At 45.9% G+C, this 18,892-nt stretch overlaps 1 protein-coding gene across 1 annotated transcript in view; it reads right to left on the bottom strand.

Annotated features, from left to right (window-relative positions):
- Positions 1–8,564: 8,564 nt before the first annotated feature.
- exoc3l1 (exocyst complex component 3-like 1) overlaps positions 8,565–18,892 on the bottom strand; it is an 83,414-nt gene continuing 73,086 nt past the window's right edge. Inside the window, exons 11-12 of the mRNA XM_048605575.1 lie at positions 18,347–18,471; positions 8,565–9,529 (exon numbers count right to left, since the gene is read on the bottom strand). Coding sequence (XP_048461532.1) covers positions 9,343–9,529; positions 18,347–18,471 — 312 coding nt within the window. The 3' untranslated portion in view covers positions 8,565–9,342. The remainder of the gene's footprint in view (positions 9,530–18,346; positions 18,472–18,892) is intronic.

Genomic DNA, 18,892 nt, shown 5'->3' with positions numbered 1-18,892 from the left:
TCTTTTCTTTTGTTTTTTTCCTTTAGTTGGTGTACGTACCCCCAGGGTAACCCGGGGCGGCTAGCATGACCGGGTAGGTGCAAATGTGTTTATTTTTTCTATTTTCTATGAATAAAGTATATTTTTTTAAATAAAAAAAAACCTGGTCGGCAATGGACCGAAGGTTCTGCTTCTGTGCTGTACAGCTGTACGACTCTAATCATCTTTTGAGCTCTGAGTTCTTGATGTCTCTGCCGTGAGTGAAATCGACTTCAAACAGCTCACAAGAAGTTGTCCTGCAGGAGACTAGCTGGTGTTTAACGTCAACAACTTGAACTGTGGCCTACCCCATTCAGTGCCACCTTTATCCTCCTGTTCTCACCTTCAACAATTCTTTTATCTGCAATCGCTTGTCCTCGATATGGGGCGTTTCTATGGGAACCTGCCTGAGTGTCTATGTCTTGCCTTTCTACGTTGGATGTGTAGACACATACTTCATTCTCATGTTACTCAGCAGCCCCTCTTCGTCTGTCAGCGTGGATGACTGTATACGGCTGCCTCCTGATTTTTCATCGATGGAATCCTCAATTCTCAGGTCTCTCTCACACTTCCACGTTGTCTACCTTGAAATCCCATTCCCCGGGACCACAGGGAGGCTGGATTTCTACCGAGGCCAGCTGACAGCGGAGGAGGCTTTAAGAAAAGGCAGTTGGAACCTGAACATTGAAGGAAAGTCGCCCTTCCCACTATTTTCATCAGCATGAGGCAGGAAACCCAAACTAAAACTGGGCCAATTTAAATTAGCATCACATTTCAGTCAGATCCCAGTTCAGCTCTCCCAAGGGCTTACCCTACAGTATAGCAAATGCAGATTTATGGAAATGGCTAAGACGCTTGTGACAAATAGATACATTTAACTGTCACGGTTTGAAGTTATTTAAACCCCGAGCTCTTTCTTTTATATTCAGAAGCGCTATCACACACCTTGACTGACTTTCTCGCCACCAAATGTCACCATGACATTTTTTTCTGTGTGTTTTCTTTTTCCCCTTAACGACTATCCACCACAAATAATCACCCGTGTAGCCAATTCAATATGTACAAGCGAAGCCCATTATGGCCAATGCAAACCATCAAAAGTGAGTGGGGGTGTGGTGGGTAGGGGAAGGATAGGGAGAGAGGGAAGGGGCTAAATCAAAATGGATTCGGAATGGAAAATAAAGGCATCGAGAGCATTGTTGGGCACCGTATGCTCCATCTCCAAGGATACCGAGCATGAACGTAACCAAGGAAGAGGGGTAGACAGTCATGGGGGATGAGAGAGTATGGAGGTGTCATGGGGGACTGAGGGGGTATGGAGGTGTCATGGAGGACTGAGGAGGTATGGAGGTGTCATGGAGGACTGAAGGGGTTTGGAGGTGTCATGGAGGACTGAGGGGGTTTGGAGCTGTAATGGAGGACTGAGAGGGTTTGGAGGTGTCATGGAGGACCGAGAGAGATTGGAGGTGTCATGGGGGTCTGAGAGGGTCTGGAAGTACAATAAGGGTACAAGGAAGCATTGGAGTTGGATGAACGACGGTAGATGAGGGCTAGAGATCCAAACAGCCTGTTACAAAACTCGGCCAATAACTTAGAGAAGTGAGTGAATCCTTCCAACCCCCCTGCCTCAGTACTCACCCATCTCAGAGGCTGTCCCCTAATTGCATTTGAAAGAGACAGGTCTGACTCAGTCACAAGTGCCCCAAGTGCCCCAAGTGCAAGTAAGAACCTAAGAATATTAGAACTAGGAGCAGGAGTAGGCCATCCGGCCCCTCAAGCCTGCCCCGCCATTTAATAAGATCATGGCTGATCTTTTTGAGACTCAGCTCCACTTACCCACCCACTCACCATAACCCTAATTCCTTTACGGTTCAAAAATTTATCTATTCTTGCTGTAAACACATTCAGCGAGGTAGCTTCAACCGCTTCACTGGGCAGGGAATTCCACAGATTCACAACCCTTTGGGTGAAGAAGTTCCTCCTGACCTCAGTCCTACATCTGCTTCCCTTTATTTTGAGGTGATGCCCTCTAGTCCTAGTTTCACCTGCTAGCGGAAACAACCTCCCTGCCTTCACCTTATCTATTCCCTTCATAATCTTATATGTTTCTATAAGATCTCCCCTCATTCTTCTGAATTCCAAAAATTATTTGAAATTATGAATTATGAATTATTTAATTATGAAAATCATGTATATGGCTATCGTTTCCATGGAGATGAGTCCTGGGTTGGGAAATTGCCCAGCTCAAACCTTCCCCAACTTGATGGTAAAAATCCAACCCAGGTTATTTAACTGCTGCTGCATTCCTTCCTTCAGTCTCCCTATTGGTTTGCAGAGATCCAGCCTCTCGCTCTCAGTGGCTGAATAATTGCTTCCTCCTTTTTTAAACCTGACCAAGGATCTATTTACCTGATGAAGTAGTTTGTTGTTGAATTTATCCCAGTCCCTGCGGAGTCCCTCTGCTGGCTATCTCCCCCTTCCCTTCTCAATTTCCTCCAGCTCCACTGAGCAGCACCATCAGATTCTGTTGGGCATGTTCCTGAAAGTCGACCAGCTGCCATTTGTTAGTGAGGTATTAGATCAAGGGTCATGTGACAGTTGGCCAAGTCATATTTGCCCAACGTTTACAAGTGCTTTGGCATTTACCTCAGTTGATTGCTGTCACACCACCAAGGGCTGAAGAAAATCTTTGCCCTTTGGTTCTGCCGATCACAAAAATTCCTGAAATGTGGTCATTTATTAATCAAAAGAAAAGCACAAAGTAAAGAGAGAGATTTAGGGAAATGGCAGGGGTGCCTTGAAGCCATTGTTCTTTCAAAGAAATTTCGCATGATTCTTTGGTGAGTTGGCAATCATATTTCTAAAGGGGAACAGTCACTGTCTGAGGCTTTTTAGCTGTAGTACATTGAGGACTGCACACTCTAGACCCTCCTGGTTGCCTTATGAGGAATGCACATTATGAGTGGAGGCATCTCAGAGTGAAATATGACGTACAGAGCCAAGAATGCTCTATTTCTAGCACTTTCTGTAATTTCCAATATATTGCACTCAGCTTATAGACATTTTCTGGTCAATCTTTTATAACATATCTCTGGAGCGGATGGGGCTTGAACCCATGTCTTGTGGCCCTGCACTCAGCTTATATACTTCACATGGAAAGTATTTTGCAATTATTAAGACAATTGCCGACGTATTGAGTGGATAGAAATATAGAAACATAGAAAACACGTGCAGGAGTAGGCCATTCGGCCCTTCAAGCATGCACCACCATTCAGTTTGATCATGGCTGATCAGGCAATCTCAGTATCCCACTCCCGCTTTCTCTCCCCATACCCCTTGATCCCTTTAGCCACAAGGGCCATGTCCAGCTCCCTCTTGAATATATCTAATGAACTGACCCCAACAGCTTCCTGTGGGAGAGAATTCCACAGGTTCACAACTCTCTGAGTGAAGAAATTCCTCCTCATCTCAGTCCTGAATGGCTTACCCCTTATTCTTAGACTGCGGCCCCTAGTTTTGGACTCCCCCAACATCGGGAACATTCTTCCCACATCTAGCCTGTCCAGTCCCATCATGATTTTATATGTTTCTATAAGATCCCCTCCTCATTCTTCTAAATTCCAGCGAGTACAAGCCCAGTCGATCCAGTCTTTCCTCATGTGTCAGTCCTGCCATCCCGGGAATCAGTCTGGTGAACCTTCGCTGGGCTCCCTCAGTAGCACGAATATCCTTCCTCAGACTAGGGGACCAAAACTGCCAACAAGTGCAGGACAGAGCCAGGTTAACTTTTATTGCAAATTCTTTAGTATTCAAGTTGAAATGCTTTGTAATGTTTGTTACAAATTTCATGAATGAATAAGTTGAAAAATAGCTATGTAGTTTCAGTCTTTAATTCACCACCTCCTCATTAACTTTTCCTGCTTTAGGGTTCGGGGGCCCAGATACCTCCTTCTACGACAGGCAGCTCTCCTGTGAGTTTTTCTGAATCGAGCACTGATGTTTGTATCTTTTCATCTGGGGAGCACTTAAGTGAGGCAAAAGGGCCTGTGGACCACCTACTGCTCCTACATCTACACCACCACCTGCCCTCCCATGTTTGTTTACCACCACACAAAACAAAACATCGGAATCAATAGGAAGATCCAAAAACAAATGCAGTTCCTGTTTCCAACCTCTGAGGTTACAACTCAAACTACCTACCCCCCCAGAACACAGACACACTTGCACACACAAATGCACATACTGCCTCATACAGACATACACAAAATGCACACACGCAGATGCAACCACAGTTAGAAACACACACAACGGCAGAAACTAAAGAAACCTTGCACTCGCACATGTACGACACACCCTTACACGTACACAGACATTAGCTCACATTGTTATGCAGCAGCATAGTCACAGAGTCATAGAGCTGTGCAGCAAGGAAACAGACCCTTTGGTTCAACTCGTCCATTGCCGACCAGATATCCTAAATTAATCTAGTCCCATTTGCCAGGATTTGGCCCATATCCCTCTAAACCCTTCCTATTCATGTACCCTTCAAGATGCCTTTTGAATGTTGTAATTGTACCAGCCTCCAACACTCCCTCTGGCAGCTCGTTCCAGAAACACACCACCCTCTGCATGAAAAAGTTGCCCCTTAGTCTGTTTTAAATCTTTCCCCCTCACCTTAAACCTATGACCTTTAGTTCTGGACTTCCCTACTCTGGGAAAAAGAATTTGGCACTTTAAAGGGAAGTTAATAAATGCCTTTGAAGGTATATGGTTGAACGTGCAAAATGAAGAAATTCCCAAAACTATCAAGGCACTAGAGAGGGTGTAGAAGAGATTTATGATATGCTTCAGTTACTGTTACTCAGATGGGTTGGACACATTGAGACTGTTGTCCTAGGAGAGGAGATCTGAAAGAAGTTTTGAAAATTACACGTAGATTGGGAGACATTTTCACCCTTGACCAATTGCCATTTGCTAGTGAGGTATTAGATCAAGGGATACGAAGTCAAGAGGGTGTAGACTTCATTTGCAGAAGAAGCAAAAGTGACCGAAGAGAACTTGTGAGTGGTTAAGATCTGGAATGCACTGGCTGGGGTGTGGCGGAAGCAGGGTCAATCAAGGTGTTCGAAAAGTAAGGGAGCAATGTGCATGGTCGGGGGTAGAAGGCAGGAGACTGGAGCTGAGTGCAATTTTCCTCTCCCTGGCACAAGAGGGAAATAATTGGGAGAGGTAGCTTCAGGCAGAAGCTATGACCTCAGCAAATAAGTACCAGGCAAGAAGTTCCAGGATGTCATTCTTGATTCTCCTAATAATGTAATTAAAAATCTGACCATCACAAATACAAGCATGTCTTTTTACAGACTGTATGAGGCAGTCAATGATGAGCAGAACACATTCCCTTCAATCTGTTAGAGACCAGTCACACTATGAGTGTTGCAGTCCATCGTCTTTTTATTTCAGGCAGTATTTGTCAGGGATCGGAACTCAGCCAAAGTGTCTCTGAGCTGAACATTTACAACAGTTGGCCCGGGTATTCCTGGATTGTGGAAAAGGTGAATGAGGAAGTTAGCCTGTTGGTTCCCTGTAATCATTCGAGATTTTCCTGAAAGCATTTTCCAAGTTTAGGGATGAGCTGCCGTTAGACAGGGCACTAATTTAGTTTTGATTCTTGGAGACTGTGAGTAGAGAGCTGGCGATACAATCCTTGCTAGCTGCTGAGGGCTTGAAGAGCCAAATGGGGCTCCCAGGGTAAAATAAATGGGGTAACAACATTGACGATCGAGACTTAACACTGGGAGCTGGCTCACTGATACCTGAACAGCTAAAATTCAACAAGCACCTGTACAAAATAGGCTTTGGAGAACTGTAGAGACATACAGCCCATGACAGATTCGATTGTACATGCCTTGGTGGAAAAAAAATGGCACTCTTGCATAGAGGATCCTGAATCAGTTTCAGGATTTCTTGTGCGATGTAGCTAGTGTGGTGGATGCAAACCTCAGGTTCAGGAATCTGAAGGTGCATTTCCTGTGACTAACCATGGAGTATGCCAGCCAGGACTTTGCTGGTGGCCTCTGAGTCAGCAGCTTGTGAGTGCGAACATTATTCTGATGACTTACGCACAAAAGTCCTGGCTGACACTTTAGTGAGGGGCTGAGGGACTGCCGCACTGTTGAAGATACTGTCTCTGGATGAAACATGAAACTGAGACTCAGGTACTGAGACTCCAAATTTCCCATGGTACCATCTCAAAGAAATCTATGAGAGGTCGCCCTGGTGCTTTGGCCCGTTTTAATACTTCAACTAACGCGTTCGATCTAGTCATCGTCCCATTGCACAGTAATGGGAGCTCGCTGTCCGTAAATAGGCTGCTGATTTTCCTACATAACACGAGTAGACATACTTTGAAAGAGTATTTCATTGTAAAACCCTTTGGAGCATCCTGAGATTGAGGAAGGTGATATACAAATGCAACTCATTCTTTCTAGATCGATTATCATTTCGATTGGGAAATTTAGATCCTGGCTTTCAACCTGCAGGTCATGAGGATTAACAAATACTATCCAATTTACATGGGATCTGATGTGAATTACAAAGCCCATTTACATCCAGTCAACGTCAGATTAGTACAATACTTCTGCTTCAAAGTTGATGGCATGATGGCTCAGTGGTTAGCACTGCTGCCTAACAGCACCAGGGACCCAGGTTCAATTCCACCCTCAGGCGACTGTCTGTGTGGAGTTTGCACATTCTCCCCGTGTCTGCGTGGGTTTCCTCTGGGTGCTCCGGTTTCCTCCCACAGTCCAAAGATGTGTAAGTTAGGTGGGTTGGCTATGCTAAATTGCCCCATAGTGTGCAGGGATGTTCAGGCTAGGTATGTTAACTATGGGAAATGCACAGTTAGGGTAGGGGGAGTGGGTTTGGGTGAGATGCTTTTCAGAGTGTCAGAGTGGACTCAATGGGCTGAATGGCCCCTACCTGCAATGAAAGGATTCTGCGAACTATTCCATCTGCCGGACCAGTCAGTTCGCTGCTAAACCTCTCAGCACTGTTGAAGAGTTCATTCTGCCTACATTAACGCCCCTGAGGATAGCCCTTCTGAAGAAGGGTCACTGGGCCTGGAAAGGTTTAACTCTGCTTTCTCTCCACAGATGCTGCCTGACCTGCTGAGCTCTTCCAGCAGTTTCTGCCTAATTGCCCCCTCTGTTGATTCAGCAACACGGCCGGATGGAGTTGAATACAGAGACACAAGCAGGTCCCACTGCTTAATGTGCTAAGAGGTCACAACTACATTGGTAACCCTCGAGGAATCACCGGGAAACAGAGCTCACTGTGGCTAGGAAGTGGTGACTGAGTGCAGTGTGTGATTTTCGGTGCACAGTGAGGCTGGTCCTTCAGTGAAAATAAAGACCCTGCTGTTCTCTTGCTCTGCAACAGAGAGTGTGTAGCGAACTGCACCAATGATTTGTACAAGTTTTTTTACTGGACAAAGACGGGATTGTATTGGAGTTGGACTTTAAAGAGGGGTCTATTCAATCCCATGTGATCCCACATCCCTTGGTGGCATATGGACCGGGCTCTGGTTTTGATGCATAGGGTGATCTGCTCAATGAAATCAGTTGGGAGGCCTTTTTTGAGTTAACATACCATTTATTGATATCTATGTCCACGTCATTAGCCTTACCAATGTAATCTCCCTACTCAGACACATTGTTGTTCCTGCAGGATGGTTGGTGGGAGGGTGTTGGTGAGGTCTGTTGCCTGATACAGGCCGAAGCCTCCGGTTATAGTTAAAAGCCTGAGTTGTGAGGGATCAGCATGAACCCCAGTGTCATTAACCAGGGGGCCACTTTCAATTTCAGTGGTTGACCTGACAGAATGGCAGGGTGGGGGCACCACCCAGCTGCCAAGGCAGTATTCACAGCTTGGGTCTAGTTGAAATCTGGTCAGTCCAGCTACATTCCCTGACAGGGCACCCTACAGTGACTTGCCAATTCTAGGCCGGGGACAAAAATGGGATTTTACGTCGTGGGGTGAAAAAGATGAGGGCAAGGTGAGGGTGTCCCAGTCTCACAAAGGCCTGCCCGGCCCACTCCCACTCCATAACCCACACCCACCATTCCTGGCTCCGTGAATTTAATACCGCAAGTTTCCCTGGCCGTTTTCTTTCACTGCAGTCACCAGGATCCACCCACAATTCCTCAAAATTCCAATCAGGTTCCTGACCTGCAGTTCAAAGCAGGCACTCTCTCTGGCCACCTGAGGGAAGGGGCCTTTGAAAATGGTTTCCAGGGTTGAGTGGAGATGTGGTGGCTTCGTGGTAATGTCACTTGGAATCATAGGCTAATGCTCTGGGGAACATGGGTTCCAATCACCTCATGGCATCTGATGGAATTTAAGTTGTTAATAAATCTGGAATGTAAAGCTGGTGACCATGAAACTATCATCGATTGTTGCAAAAACCCATTTGGTTCACTGGTACCCTTTAGTGAAGGAAATCTGCCATCCTTATCTGGTCTGGACCACATGTAACTCCAGCAGTGACTCTCTGAAATGACCTAGTTCGAGGGCGATTAAGGATGGGCAATAAATTTCTGGCCTTGCCAGCGAGGCCCTCATCCCATGAAAGTGTAAATAATTTGTCAATTTGGGGTTGCATGGGAGGATTGTAAGCTCAGAACTCCCTTGGGCAGGAAGCTCCAGTGTTGAGAATAAACTGATGAAAGATGGATGTGACATTTACGAGCTGTCCTGAGCTTGATAAGCATTTCCTTCTCTCCCAGGAGCGAGCATGTGGTTTGTATTTGGTCTGGTGGCAGGTAATCCCCTAGAGCCCAGTCCTCTGACAACAACCCTTGGTGGAATTTTCAGCTGGGTAGTCAAGTGTGACTCTTTACTGATATTCCTCTCTCCTACAGAGGACACAACGTCTGGCAAATAGTAGCGGGAACCTGCCAAAACATTCACTCTGTGTGGGACTGTGGCATGTCAGCCATACTTTGGAGGGAGGAAGTTGACAGGAACAGGTTTCATTCCTCTGCAAATATGAGAGATAAGTGTTTGTTTGGGTGGGGATAGGGGAGGAAAATCAGATGCTTGAACACCAGGGGCTCACTAACCTGGACAGCAACATGGTCTGCCTACTTAATTTGGACACCTTCCGCCAAGTTAGCCTCCAGTATCCATTGCACAGTCGGACTGTGGACAGAAAGACGGTCTCACATGGGCAATTGTCAGGTGACCTCTTACTCCACCCTGGGGTCCTTGGTGAGATGTGAGGAGGTGGGTGGGGTGAAGGGGTTGTTGGGGAGGTGGTTTGGGGCCTTATCCGCATTTGACAGCAGGCAGGCAGAAGGGGAGGACGGGAGCTGGCACCAGGATCTCAGAGAAGATGGGCTGGTAGTCTTCGGGGGCAGGCTGGGAGTTCTGCTCCAACATCTCCAGCACCGTCCCACGGATGTCTTTGGACACGTCGCCCCGAATATCCAGCAGGGCTGAAACATGCTCGTCACTGGCAAAAGAAAATCAGGAAATCATCATGTTATTCAAGAACAGAAGTAGCCTTCCCAAATCAGTCATAGAGATGTCCAGCACAGAAACAGACCCTTCAGTCCAACTCGTCCATACTGACCAGATATCCTACATTAATCTAGTCCCATTCGCCAGCATTTGGCCCATATCACTTTAAACCCTTCCTGTACCCATACAGATGCCAGTAATAGCTGCCAGTCTGGATTTCATTGGTATCATTCATCACGATCTAGCATTTAACCTCAGTTCCCCTGGATCTGGATTTTCACGCAGGTAAAGCATGACTTGGCATCTCCAGCTTAAACTAACGACAGACCTAAATCCTAATGTCACCTTTAATCTGAGTTAAATTTGTGATGAACCCACATTTAAGCAAACCTATATTGCAATACATCCGAGTCAAATTAAACTTTGCACCATATTAGATGTAAGGAGTGTTTAAACAACATCTCCTATTTTAAAAAAATATAAACCTACTCAGATTTGTTATCCATTGGAGCAGGTGAGGCTTGAACCCAGGACTCCTGGCTTAGGAGGTGAGGACATATACCATGGCACCACAAAAGCCCTTCTGAGATAACAGCTACTTTACAGGAGATGATCACAAACAGTTGCACAGGTTTCAGAAACAAAAACAGAAGTTGCTGGAAAAGCTCAGCAGGTCTGGCAGCATCTGCGAAGAAGAAAATCAGAGTTAACGTTTCGGGTCTAGTGACCCTTCCTCAGAACTGATGGTAGCTGGGAAAACGGCGGTTTATATGCAGAAAATAGGGGGGGGAATGGGATAGGGAGTAAACAATAGGATAAAGGATAGAGCTCGAAGAGAGAGAAGAGCAGTTGGATAGACAAAGGAGTCAATAGTGATCTAGCTAGGAGGATTGTACCTGTTAATGGGGACCGTTAGTGAGTAACATCATACAGTGTGTAATGGCAGGCTGTGATAACAAGGCCTGGTGTGTGGGGTAGGGGGCTAGGACATGGGAGAGTTCAGGCCCTACAATTATTGAACTCGATATTCAGTCCAGAGGGCTGCAGGGTCCCCATGTGCAAAATGAGCTGTTGTTTGTCCAGCCTGCATTGAGCTTCGCTGGAACACTGCAGCAAGCCTGAGACAGAGATGTTGGCCAGGGAACAGGGTGGTGGGTTAAAGTGGCAGGCAAGTGGAAGCTCAGGGTCTTTTCTGCGGGCAGAACATAGATGTTCTGCGAAGCAGTCACCCAGTTTCCAGATCTCTCTGTCCAAAGACATCTCCAATGTTACTTTAAATGACCTGTCAATCAATGCCAGGGTTCTCATCCATTTCCAAGGTTCTGGGTGAACTCATGAACCTTAGACCCTTAAAGACAGAGCATGTCTATCTACTCTTTCATAACGGAATATTCCTGTCTATAAAATAACATTATTTACAATTTGCAGTACCGATTGAGATTCATAACACATTCAGTTGAAAATGGCGGTGGTGACATTTAGGGAGTGACTCAGTACCCAATGGCCTCATGTTACTTTACACACTTTCCCAAGATGGAGTTTATTAGCATTTCTCTCCGTCCTCCCCTGCTTGCTTCCTATTGGTCACAGTATCACTTCCTGCGCCATCTCATACTGCCATCATCAGAGCCAATCACCAGTTGTCAATGAGCCAGACCCGGGAGGGGCACGGGGAATGGACAAATTTGAAAAGCAGGAAATCGTCTAGAAAGTAAACAAATCCTGAAAACGGCCACTGCACAGAATCACAGAAGTGTTATGGCACATTGTGCCTGCACTGGCTCTTCGGATGAGCATCATTACCCAGTGCCGGTCTCCTGCTTTTTCCTGGCATCACTTATAGCCTTTTCCCCTATGCCCATTATTCAGTGCCCTCTTGAATGCCCCTTGATAATCTCTCACTAAACAAAAGTGCTTGGACTCAATTTTTCTGATGATGTTTCTCCTCTGAGTGCCCTCCAAATATGGGGTCCACAAATCCTTGTGACATCAACCCTAGTTAATTAAAGGGGACACCTTCCCTCTCTTCCATTTCAAAGCCTGAACTCTGTTCCTGCCAATGATACAGTCATAGAGCCACACAGCACAGAAACAGACCCTTCGGTCCAAACCAGTCCATGCCGAACATAATCCCAAACTAAACTAGTCCCACCTGCCTGCCCCTGGCCCATATCCCTCCAAACATTTCTTGTTCAGGTACTTATCTGAGTGACCTTTAAATGTTGTAACTGTACCCACATCCACTACTTCCTCTGGAAGTTCACTCCACACACGAACCACTCTCTGTGTAAAAAAATTGCCCATCAAGTCTTTTTTAAATCTTTCTCCTCTCACCTTAAAAATGCGCCTCCTGGTCTTGAAATCCCCTATCTTAGGGGAAAGACAACTTCCTTTAACCTCATCTATACCCTTCATGATTTTATAGGTTACCGCTCAATCTACTATGCTCCAATAAAAAATGTCCCAGCCTATCCACCCTAATTCAAACCTTCCATACCCAGCAACATCCTGGTAAATCTCTTCTAAACCCTCTCAGTCTTAATAATATCCTTCCTATAACAGGGGAACCAGAACTGGGCACAGTACTCCAGAAGAGGCCACTTCAATGTCCTGTACAACCTTACAGCTCCTGGATTGACTGACTGGGCACACAATTGGGCAATCTGGGGATCTGGATCTATTCTTCAGCGGCTCTGCCCAATGGGAAATGAGGATCCGCAGTATACCTGTCATCTTCCCATGCCCAGACCTCGTGGCTTTTTTTTTTAAAACCCCATGGTCACTGAGAAGAAGCTGAGCCACAAAGTGGTCTCGCATACTTCGTCCCCCGGACTATGTCACCAAACTTTGCATTTCCAACTCCCACATGGTTCCCTCAAAGAGCTGAGATCCTGAATTCTGTTTTGTCATCTGGGTCGGCATGGATAGACATCACTGTATGGAATATGGAAGGCCATAAAACCATCATATGCATGATTGCTTTCCATACTGGCTGGTGCAATGATAGTTACAGTCTCAAAAGGAATGTTCATAACACAGCCTGTGGCATTATTAATAAAAACCCATCTGGTTCATTAATGTCCTTCAGGGAAGGAAACTGCCATCTTTACCTGGTCTGGCCTATATGTGACGCCAGACCCACAGCAATGTGGCTGACTCTGAACTGCCCTCTGGGCAATTAGGGATGGACAATAAATGACTTGTAACTGCCCTCTGGGCATTTCCTCTTTATTCACTGAAAGTGGGCACCGTTGGTTAGGCCAATAATTTTTGTCCTCCTTAATTACGGATGGGCATTTAATGATGGCATGGCCAGCAATGCCCAAATCCCATGAAGAAATATATTAAATAAAATCAGCTTGAAAATCCTTTCACTATTCTTCACGGGTAGATTCACAGACACAATCTGATATTGCGTCCAATATTATTGTTTTGAGAAAAGAGATGGGGAGAAATTGTTTTTGGGTTTGAGAGTAAAAAGCAGCAAAGAGGAATCGGAGAATTACAACTGCAGAAGGAGGGATCTATTGTTCTGAAGGACTTGAAATGTTAACTCTGTCTCTCCACAGGTGCTGCCAGACCTGCTGAGCTTCTCCAGCATTTTCCGAGTTCATTTGCGAAATCCAGTGTTCAGTTGGGAGGCTGAGGGCAGGGGGATTATTTGGTAACTCTTTCAAAGGGCCAGAACGGGTAACGATGGGCCAAATCGCCTCCTTTTGTGCTGCAAAATTCGAGAATATTCTGAATCTACTTCAAGAGAAGAGGTTATATGCCGTGCCAATCGTTCCCCTTTTGACCCGCCCTGCTCCCAGCTCTCTGACCTCACCCGTTTCCCTGCTAATTATTTGCTTAAAAACTGTTAACATTTCTCACATCTTTCAGTTCTGATGAAAGGCCAGGGAATTATAGACGGGTTAAAGGACAGAAGGAGGTCATTTGGCCCATTGTGTCTGTGCTGGCCCTCTGCTGGAGTGATTGCCTTGTACCATTTTGCGCTTTTTCAATGTTGCCCTTTCTGCAAATGAACAAATTTCCTTTGGAAAGCCTTGATTGACCCTACCGCAACCACACTCTCAGAAAGTGCCTTCTAGATTCTAACCTCTTGCTGTGTGAAAAAGATCTGCTTCATATTGTCATTCCTTCTGTTGACAATAATTGTAAATGTCTGCTTCCCAATCAATGGGGAATGCTTCCCAATCAGTTCTGAGGAAGGGTCACTGGACCCGAAACGTTAACTCTGATTTTGTTTCTTCACAGATGCTGCCAGACCTGCTGAGCTTTTCCAGCAACTTCTGTTTTTGTTCCTGATTTACAGCATCCGCAGTTCTTTGAGTTTTTATTGAGGATTTCCAGCATTTTAGGTTCAAACTGTTCACATTTGCAGCATGTTGCTGCTCGACGTTCCTGTAGGCAGTCATTTTAATAAGGAGTGGACATGTAAAAGCAGTTCTGCAGTTCTGTGGTCTCAGTGATCTGGCTGGGATGGGGGGAAATCACTGCCCCACACTCTCTAATTTTCTGGATGGTTAAACAGATGCACAATAAACCATTTCCGTAGAGACCTGTGGTTCTGAGAGAGTGGCAGCCAGCTATGGAGTCTGGCTTTAAATCAAATTCAGACACTTCTGCCCACAAACTGCTCTATCCTCACTGCAAGGGTGCATTGCTGCAACCAAGTGGTGGGGTCGAGGTATAACTCCTGCATGTAAGGTTCATCATCAAGAACTTCTTTTGTATGGCATCTACAGTGCAGAAAGAGGCTACTGAGTCTGTACCGACCCTCCGAAGAGCATCCGACTCAGACCCAGTTCCCCACACTATTCCCCATATTTAGCATGGCTAATCCACCTAACCTACACCTCCCTAGACACTACAGGACAATTTAGCATGGCCAATCCACCTAACCTACACCTCCCTAGACACTGCAGGACAATTTAGCATGGCCAATCCATTCACCTAACCTGCACATCTTTGGACTGTGGGAGGAAACCCACTCAGACACGGGGACAACGTGCAAACTCCACACAGACAGTCACCCGAGGGTGGAATCAAATCCAAGACCCTAGCGCTGTGAGGCAGCGGTGCTAACCACTGAGCCACCATGCCGCTCTAACAGTCCTGATTCACAGCAGCATTATGAAAGAAAATAGTCACGCCCCGTAAAGAGAAATCAGGCCAGACAATGAAAGGCTTGGTAAAAGAATGCTTTAAAGGAGGAAAGTGAAGAAAAGTTTGGGGATGTGTGCAGGGAGGGAACTCCAGAGCTGATGGCCAGGCCACTGAGAGCACAGCCAACAAAGGGTAGAATGATTAAAATGGAGTATTGTGACAGGCCAGAACTGGAGCAGCAGCATAGACAACTGTGGGGAAGGATGTGGAGATTACCGAGGTAGGAAGGGATAAGGCCATAGATGGATGTGTTAGCATGAACGAGGATTGGAAAATCAAGGCTTTGCTTGCTCAGGAGCCAGTATAGGTCAGTGAGCTCAGGGCCAATGGGGTAATAGGACTGGCTGTGAGTGAAGATACAGGCAGGTAGAGTCTCGGAAGACCAGCCTTGGAATAGCCTTGAGAGGGTTTCAGCAGCAAATGAGCTGATGATAGGCAAAATCTGAAGATACTACAGAACTGGGCCATAATCAATACTTCAATCTATCCCAACGCACAGAACTTTCTACTTATCAGTTCCAGATGTACCTCGATAACTTAGCAACAGCAGCAAAGTTGAAAGAGGTGGGGGGCAGGTGAAGATGGGTATCATTAGCATACAAGTAAAAACCAAATCAGATAAGGGTCTGCATGTCAATGAGGAATAGATGTGGCTAAAGATCGATCTTTGACAAATACCAGAGATAACAGTGTGGGAGTGGGAAGAGAAACCGTTGCTAGTGATTCTCTGGATATCATTAGAGGATAGTGTAATCAATGGTGTCAAAGAATTTAGACAAGTCGAGAGGAAAAGGAGGCTATGCTCACTTTGCTGTGAAAAACAGAAAGGCAGAGTATTATTTAAATCGTGATATATTGGGAAGTGTGGATATACAAAGGGATCTGAGTACATCAGGCAATAAAAGTAGACAGGCAGGTACAGCAAGCAGTTTGAGAAGACAACAGGTATATTTGATGAAGGGTCTAGGCCCAAAACGTCAGCCTTCCTGCTCCTATGATGCTGCTTGGCCTGCTGTGTTCATCCAGCTCTACACCTTGTTATCTCAGGTATATTTGCCTTCATTGCAAGAGGATTTCAGTTCAGACATAGGGACGTCTTAGAGCTTTGATGAGACCATACTGGAGGATTGTGCACAGTTTTGATCTCCCGTCACAAGAAAGGATATATTTGCCATAGAGGGAGTGCAGTAAAGCTGTACTAGGCTGATACCGAGACGGACAGGACTATCATCTGAGGAGAGATTTGTTGAACTGGGTCTGCGTTCACTCGGGTTTAGAAGGAGGAGATCTGATTGAGATGTATAAGATTCAAACGGGGCTGGACAGACTGGATGCAGGGAGGAGGTTTTTCTTTGCTGGGGAGTCTAGAACCTGGGAGACAGCCTTAGGATACAGGGTCGGCCATTTTGGACTGAGACTGGGAAAGACTTCTTCACTCAGAGGGTAGCGAACCTGTGGAATTCTCTACCACAGAAAGCAGTGGAGGCCAGGTCACTGAATGTATTGAAGAAAGAGATTTTTGGATCGAAAGGCATCAAGGGGAGAAAGAGGGAATATGGCATTGAGATAGAGGATCAGCCAATGACATACTGAATAGTGGAGCAGGCTTGGAGGGCCAAATGGCCTACTCCTGCTCCTAGTTTCGATGTTTCTAAGTTCCAAGGCTGCCTTTCAACTGTGCTCCTTTAGAGGGTAAACTGACTGGTTGGCCAAGCGCCTTTCCTTGATATTACGATGGTCATGTGATTCTGTGAAGTACAGATAATAAAGTCACAAATTGGCACTGGAGTTGGCCTATCAGCTCTTTGAGGCTGATCTCCCACCTCGACTCCAGCCTCCTGCACTCTCTCCCGATCGGTTAATTTCCCTCATACCCAAAAATGAATCAATTTGAGCCTTCCACAGTGACTGAGCATCCAGAGCCCACTGCCATTGAGAATTCACAAGGTTTACAATAGGGTGAAGAAGCATAGAGTCACAGAAACAGACCTTTCGGTCCAACTCGTCCATGCCGATCAGATATCCTAAATTAGTCTGGGAGTAGGAAGAGAAACTGTTGCTAGTGATTCTCTGGATATCATTAGAGGATAGCGTAATCGATGGTGTCAAAGAATTTAGACAAGTCGAGAGGAAAAGGAGGCTATGTTCACTTTGCTGTCAAAAACAGAAAGGCAGAGTATTATTTAAATCGTGCATTTGGTCCATATCCCTCTAAACCCTTCCTATTCATATACGCACCAAGATGCCTTTTAAATATTGTAATTGTACCAACCTCCGCTACTTTCCTCTGGCAGCTCATTCCATACACACACCACCCTCCGTGTGGAAATGTTGCCCCTTAGGTCCCTTTTAAATCTTTCCCCTCTCACCTTAAACCCATGCCCTCTAGTTTTGGACTCCCCCACCCTGGGGAAAAGACCTTGACTATTCACCCTATCCATGTCCCTCATGATTTTATTAACCTCTATAAGGTCACACCTCAGCCTCCGACAGTCCAGAGAAAAAATCCCCAGCCTATCCAGCCTCTTTCTATAGCTGAAACCCTCCAACTCTGGGAACATCCTTGCAAATCTTTTCTGAACCCTTTCAAGTTTCACAACATCTTGCATATAGCAGGGACACCAAAATTGAACGCAGTATTCCAAAAGTGGCCTAATCAAAGTCCTGTACAGCTGCAACGTGACCTCCCAATTTCTATACTGAATGTACTGACCAATAAAGGCAAGCATACCAAATGCCTGCTTCTCTATCCTGTCTACCTGCGACTCCACTTTCAAGGAACTATGAACCTGCACTCCCAAGGTCTCTTTGTTCAGCAACACTCCCCAGGACCTTACCATTAAGTGTACAAGTCCTGCCCATCTTCTCACGTCAGCTCTAGATATGCCACCTCTTCTTATGAGGCTGTGACTGACTAGATCGACCCTCCTCAGCCATACTGCAATGACTCAAGGAGGCTAAAGACCAACTTCTCCAGGGCAACGAGGGTTAGCATCCATGTAAGGTAGGCACTGCCAAATCCAATAGGGAATTCAGAAGAAACCTGAATGGAGAGAATGTGGAACTAGCTATGACGGGGAAGGGAACAAAAAAGATGCATTCACAGGGATGCTAGAAAAGCATTTGAGGGAGAGGGACTGGTGGGTTACAATGGTAGATTTAAATGAGAAAAGATGGAAGGAAATTCAAATGGAACATAAACACCAGCATGGACAAGCTGGGCTGAATGGGCTGTTTTTCTGCCATATACCCAAAGTAATTCTGTGTAAAATACATACTGGACCTGTCAGCAATGCCCACAGTTGTAGATTGAATACTTCACACTGAATATTTCATCCAGTTTACGGAGGACGAAGGGCTGCCTTTCCATTGGGAATGCTTAAAACATGGAACAAAATATCCCTCAGATCTTCATTTTAACTGCTCAGGCTACAAAAGAAGATCTGCTGGCCTCTATCGGTTTTATACTCCGACCCATACACCCAACCAATGAGCCATATTGGATCAGGAGTGCACACGTCAAATAGTATTGGGATCCAACTGGGCAGATTGATATCACTAGTCCCGGTAGTTCCTCTGTTTGAGGTGGAACAATTGGGGCCAGGCTGGTGTACTGGATATGTCCTGGAGGAAGAGTTACCTGATATCAGGATAATTGGCTACAAGGCAGGAGACCTCCAGACTGAGGAGGGAAGTGTCCTTCAGTTTCACGAGCTCTGATACAGAAGAAATCACTCTGGTTAGGTGATCAGGTTCTTCCATTCCCTGCAGGTGGAAAAGGATAGAACTGTTCACTGGGGCAGGGGTAGTGCAATGTCAAGCTCCCTCCCCATCAACTGTCCTCAGCTGTGACCAGAGGAAGATTGAACCTTTTGGGCGTCTCAGTATTTGTGTGAACTGAATCTAAAATGTGTGTGTGTGGTGTGTGTGGTGTGTGATTGTCTGTGCATGTGTGTGTGTGCGTGTGCACGTGTGTGTGTGAGTGTGTGTGGTGTGTGTGAGTATGTGTGCATGTCTGTGCACGTGTGTGTGTGTATGTATGTGTGTGTCTGTGCATTGTGTGTGTGTGTGTGTGTGTATGTGTATCTATACATGTGTGTGTGCCTGTGTGTGTGTGCACACGCATGCGTCTTTGTGTGTGTGTGTGTGTATGTGTGTCTGTGTGCCTGTGTGCATGCATGTAAGT

The sequence above is a fragment of the Rhincodon typus genome, chromosome 15 (assembly GCF_021869965.1).
Source record: "Rhincodon typus isolate 14 chromosome 15, sRhiTyp1.1, whole genome shotgun sequence".
In the NCBI taxonomy this organism is placed as follows: domain Eukaryota; kingdom Metazoa; phylum Chordata; class Chondrichthyes; order Orectolobiformes; family Rhincodontidae; genus Rhincodon; species Rhincodon typus.
This window is presented reverse-complemented; position numbering and strand designations above follow the sequence as displayed.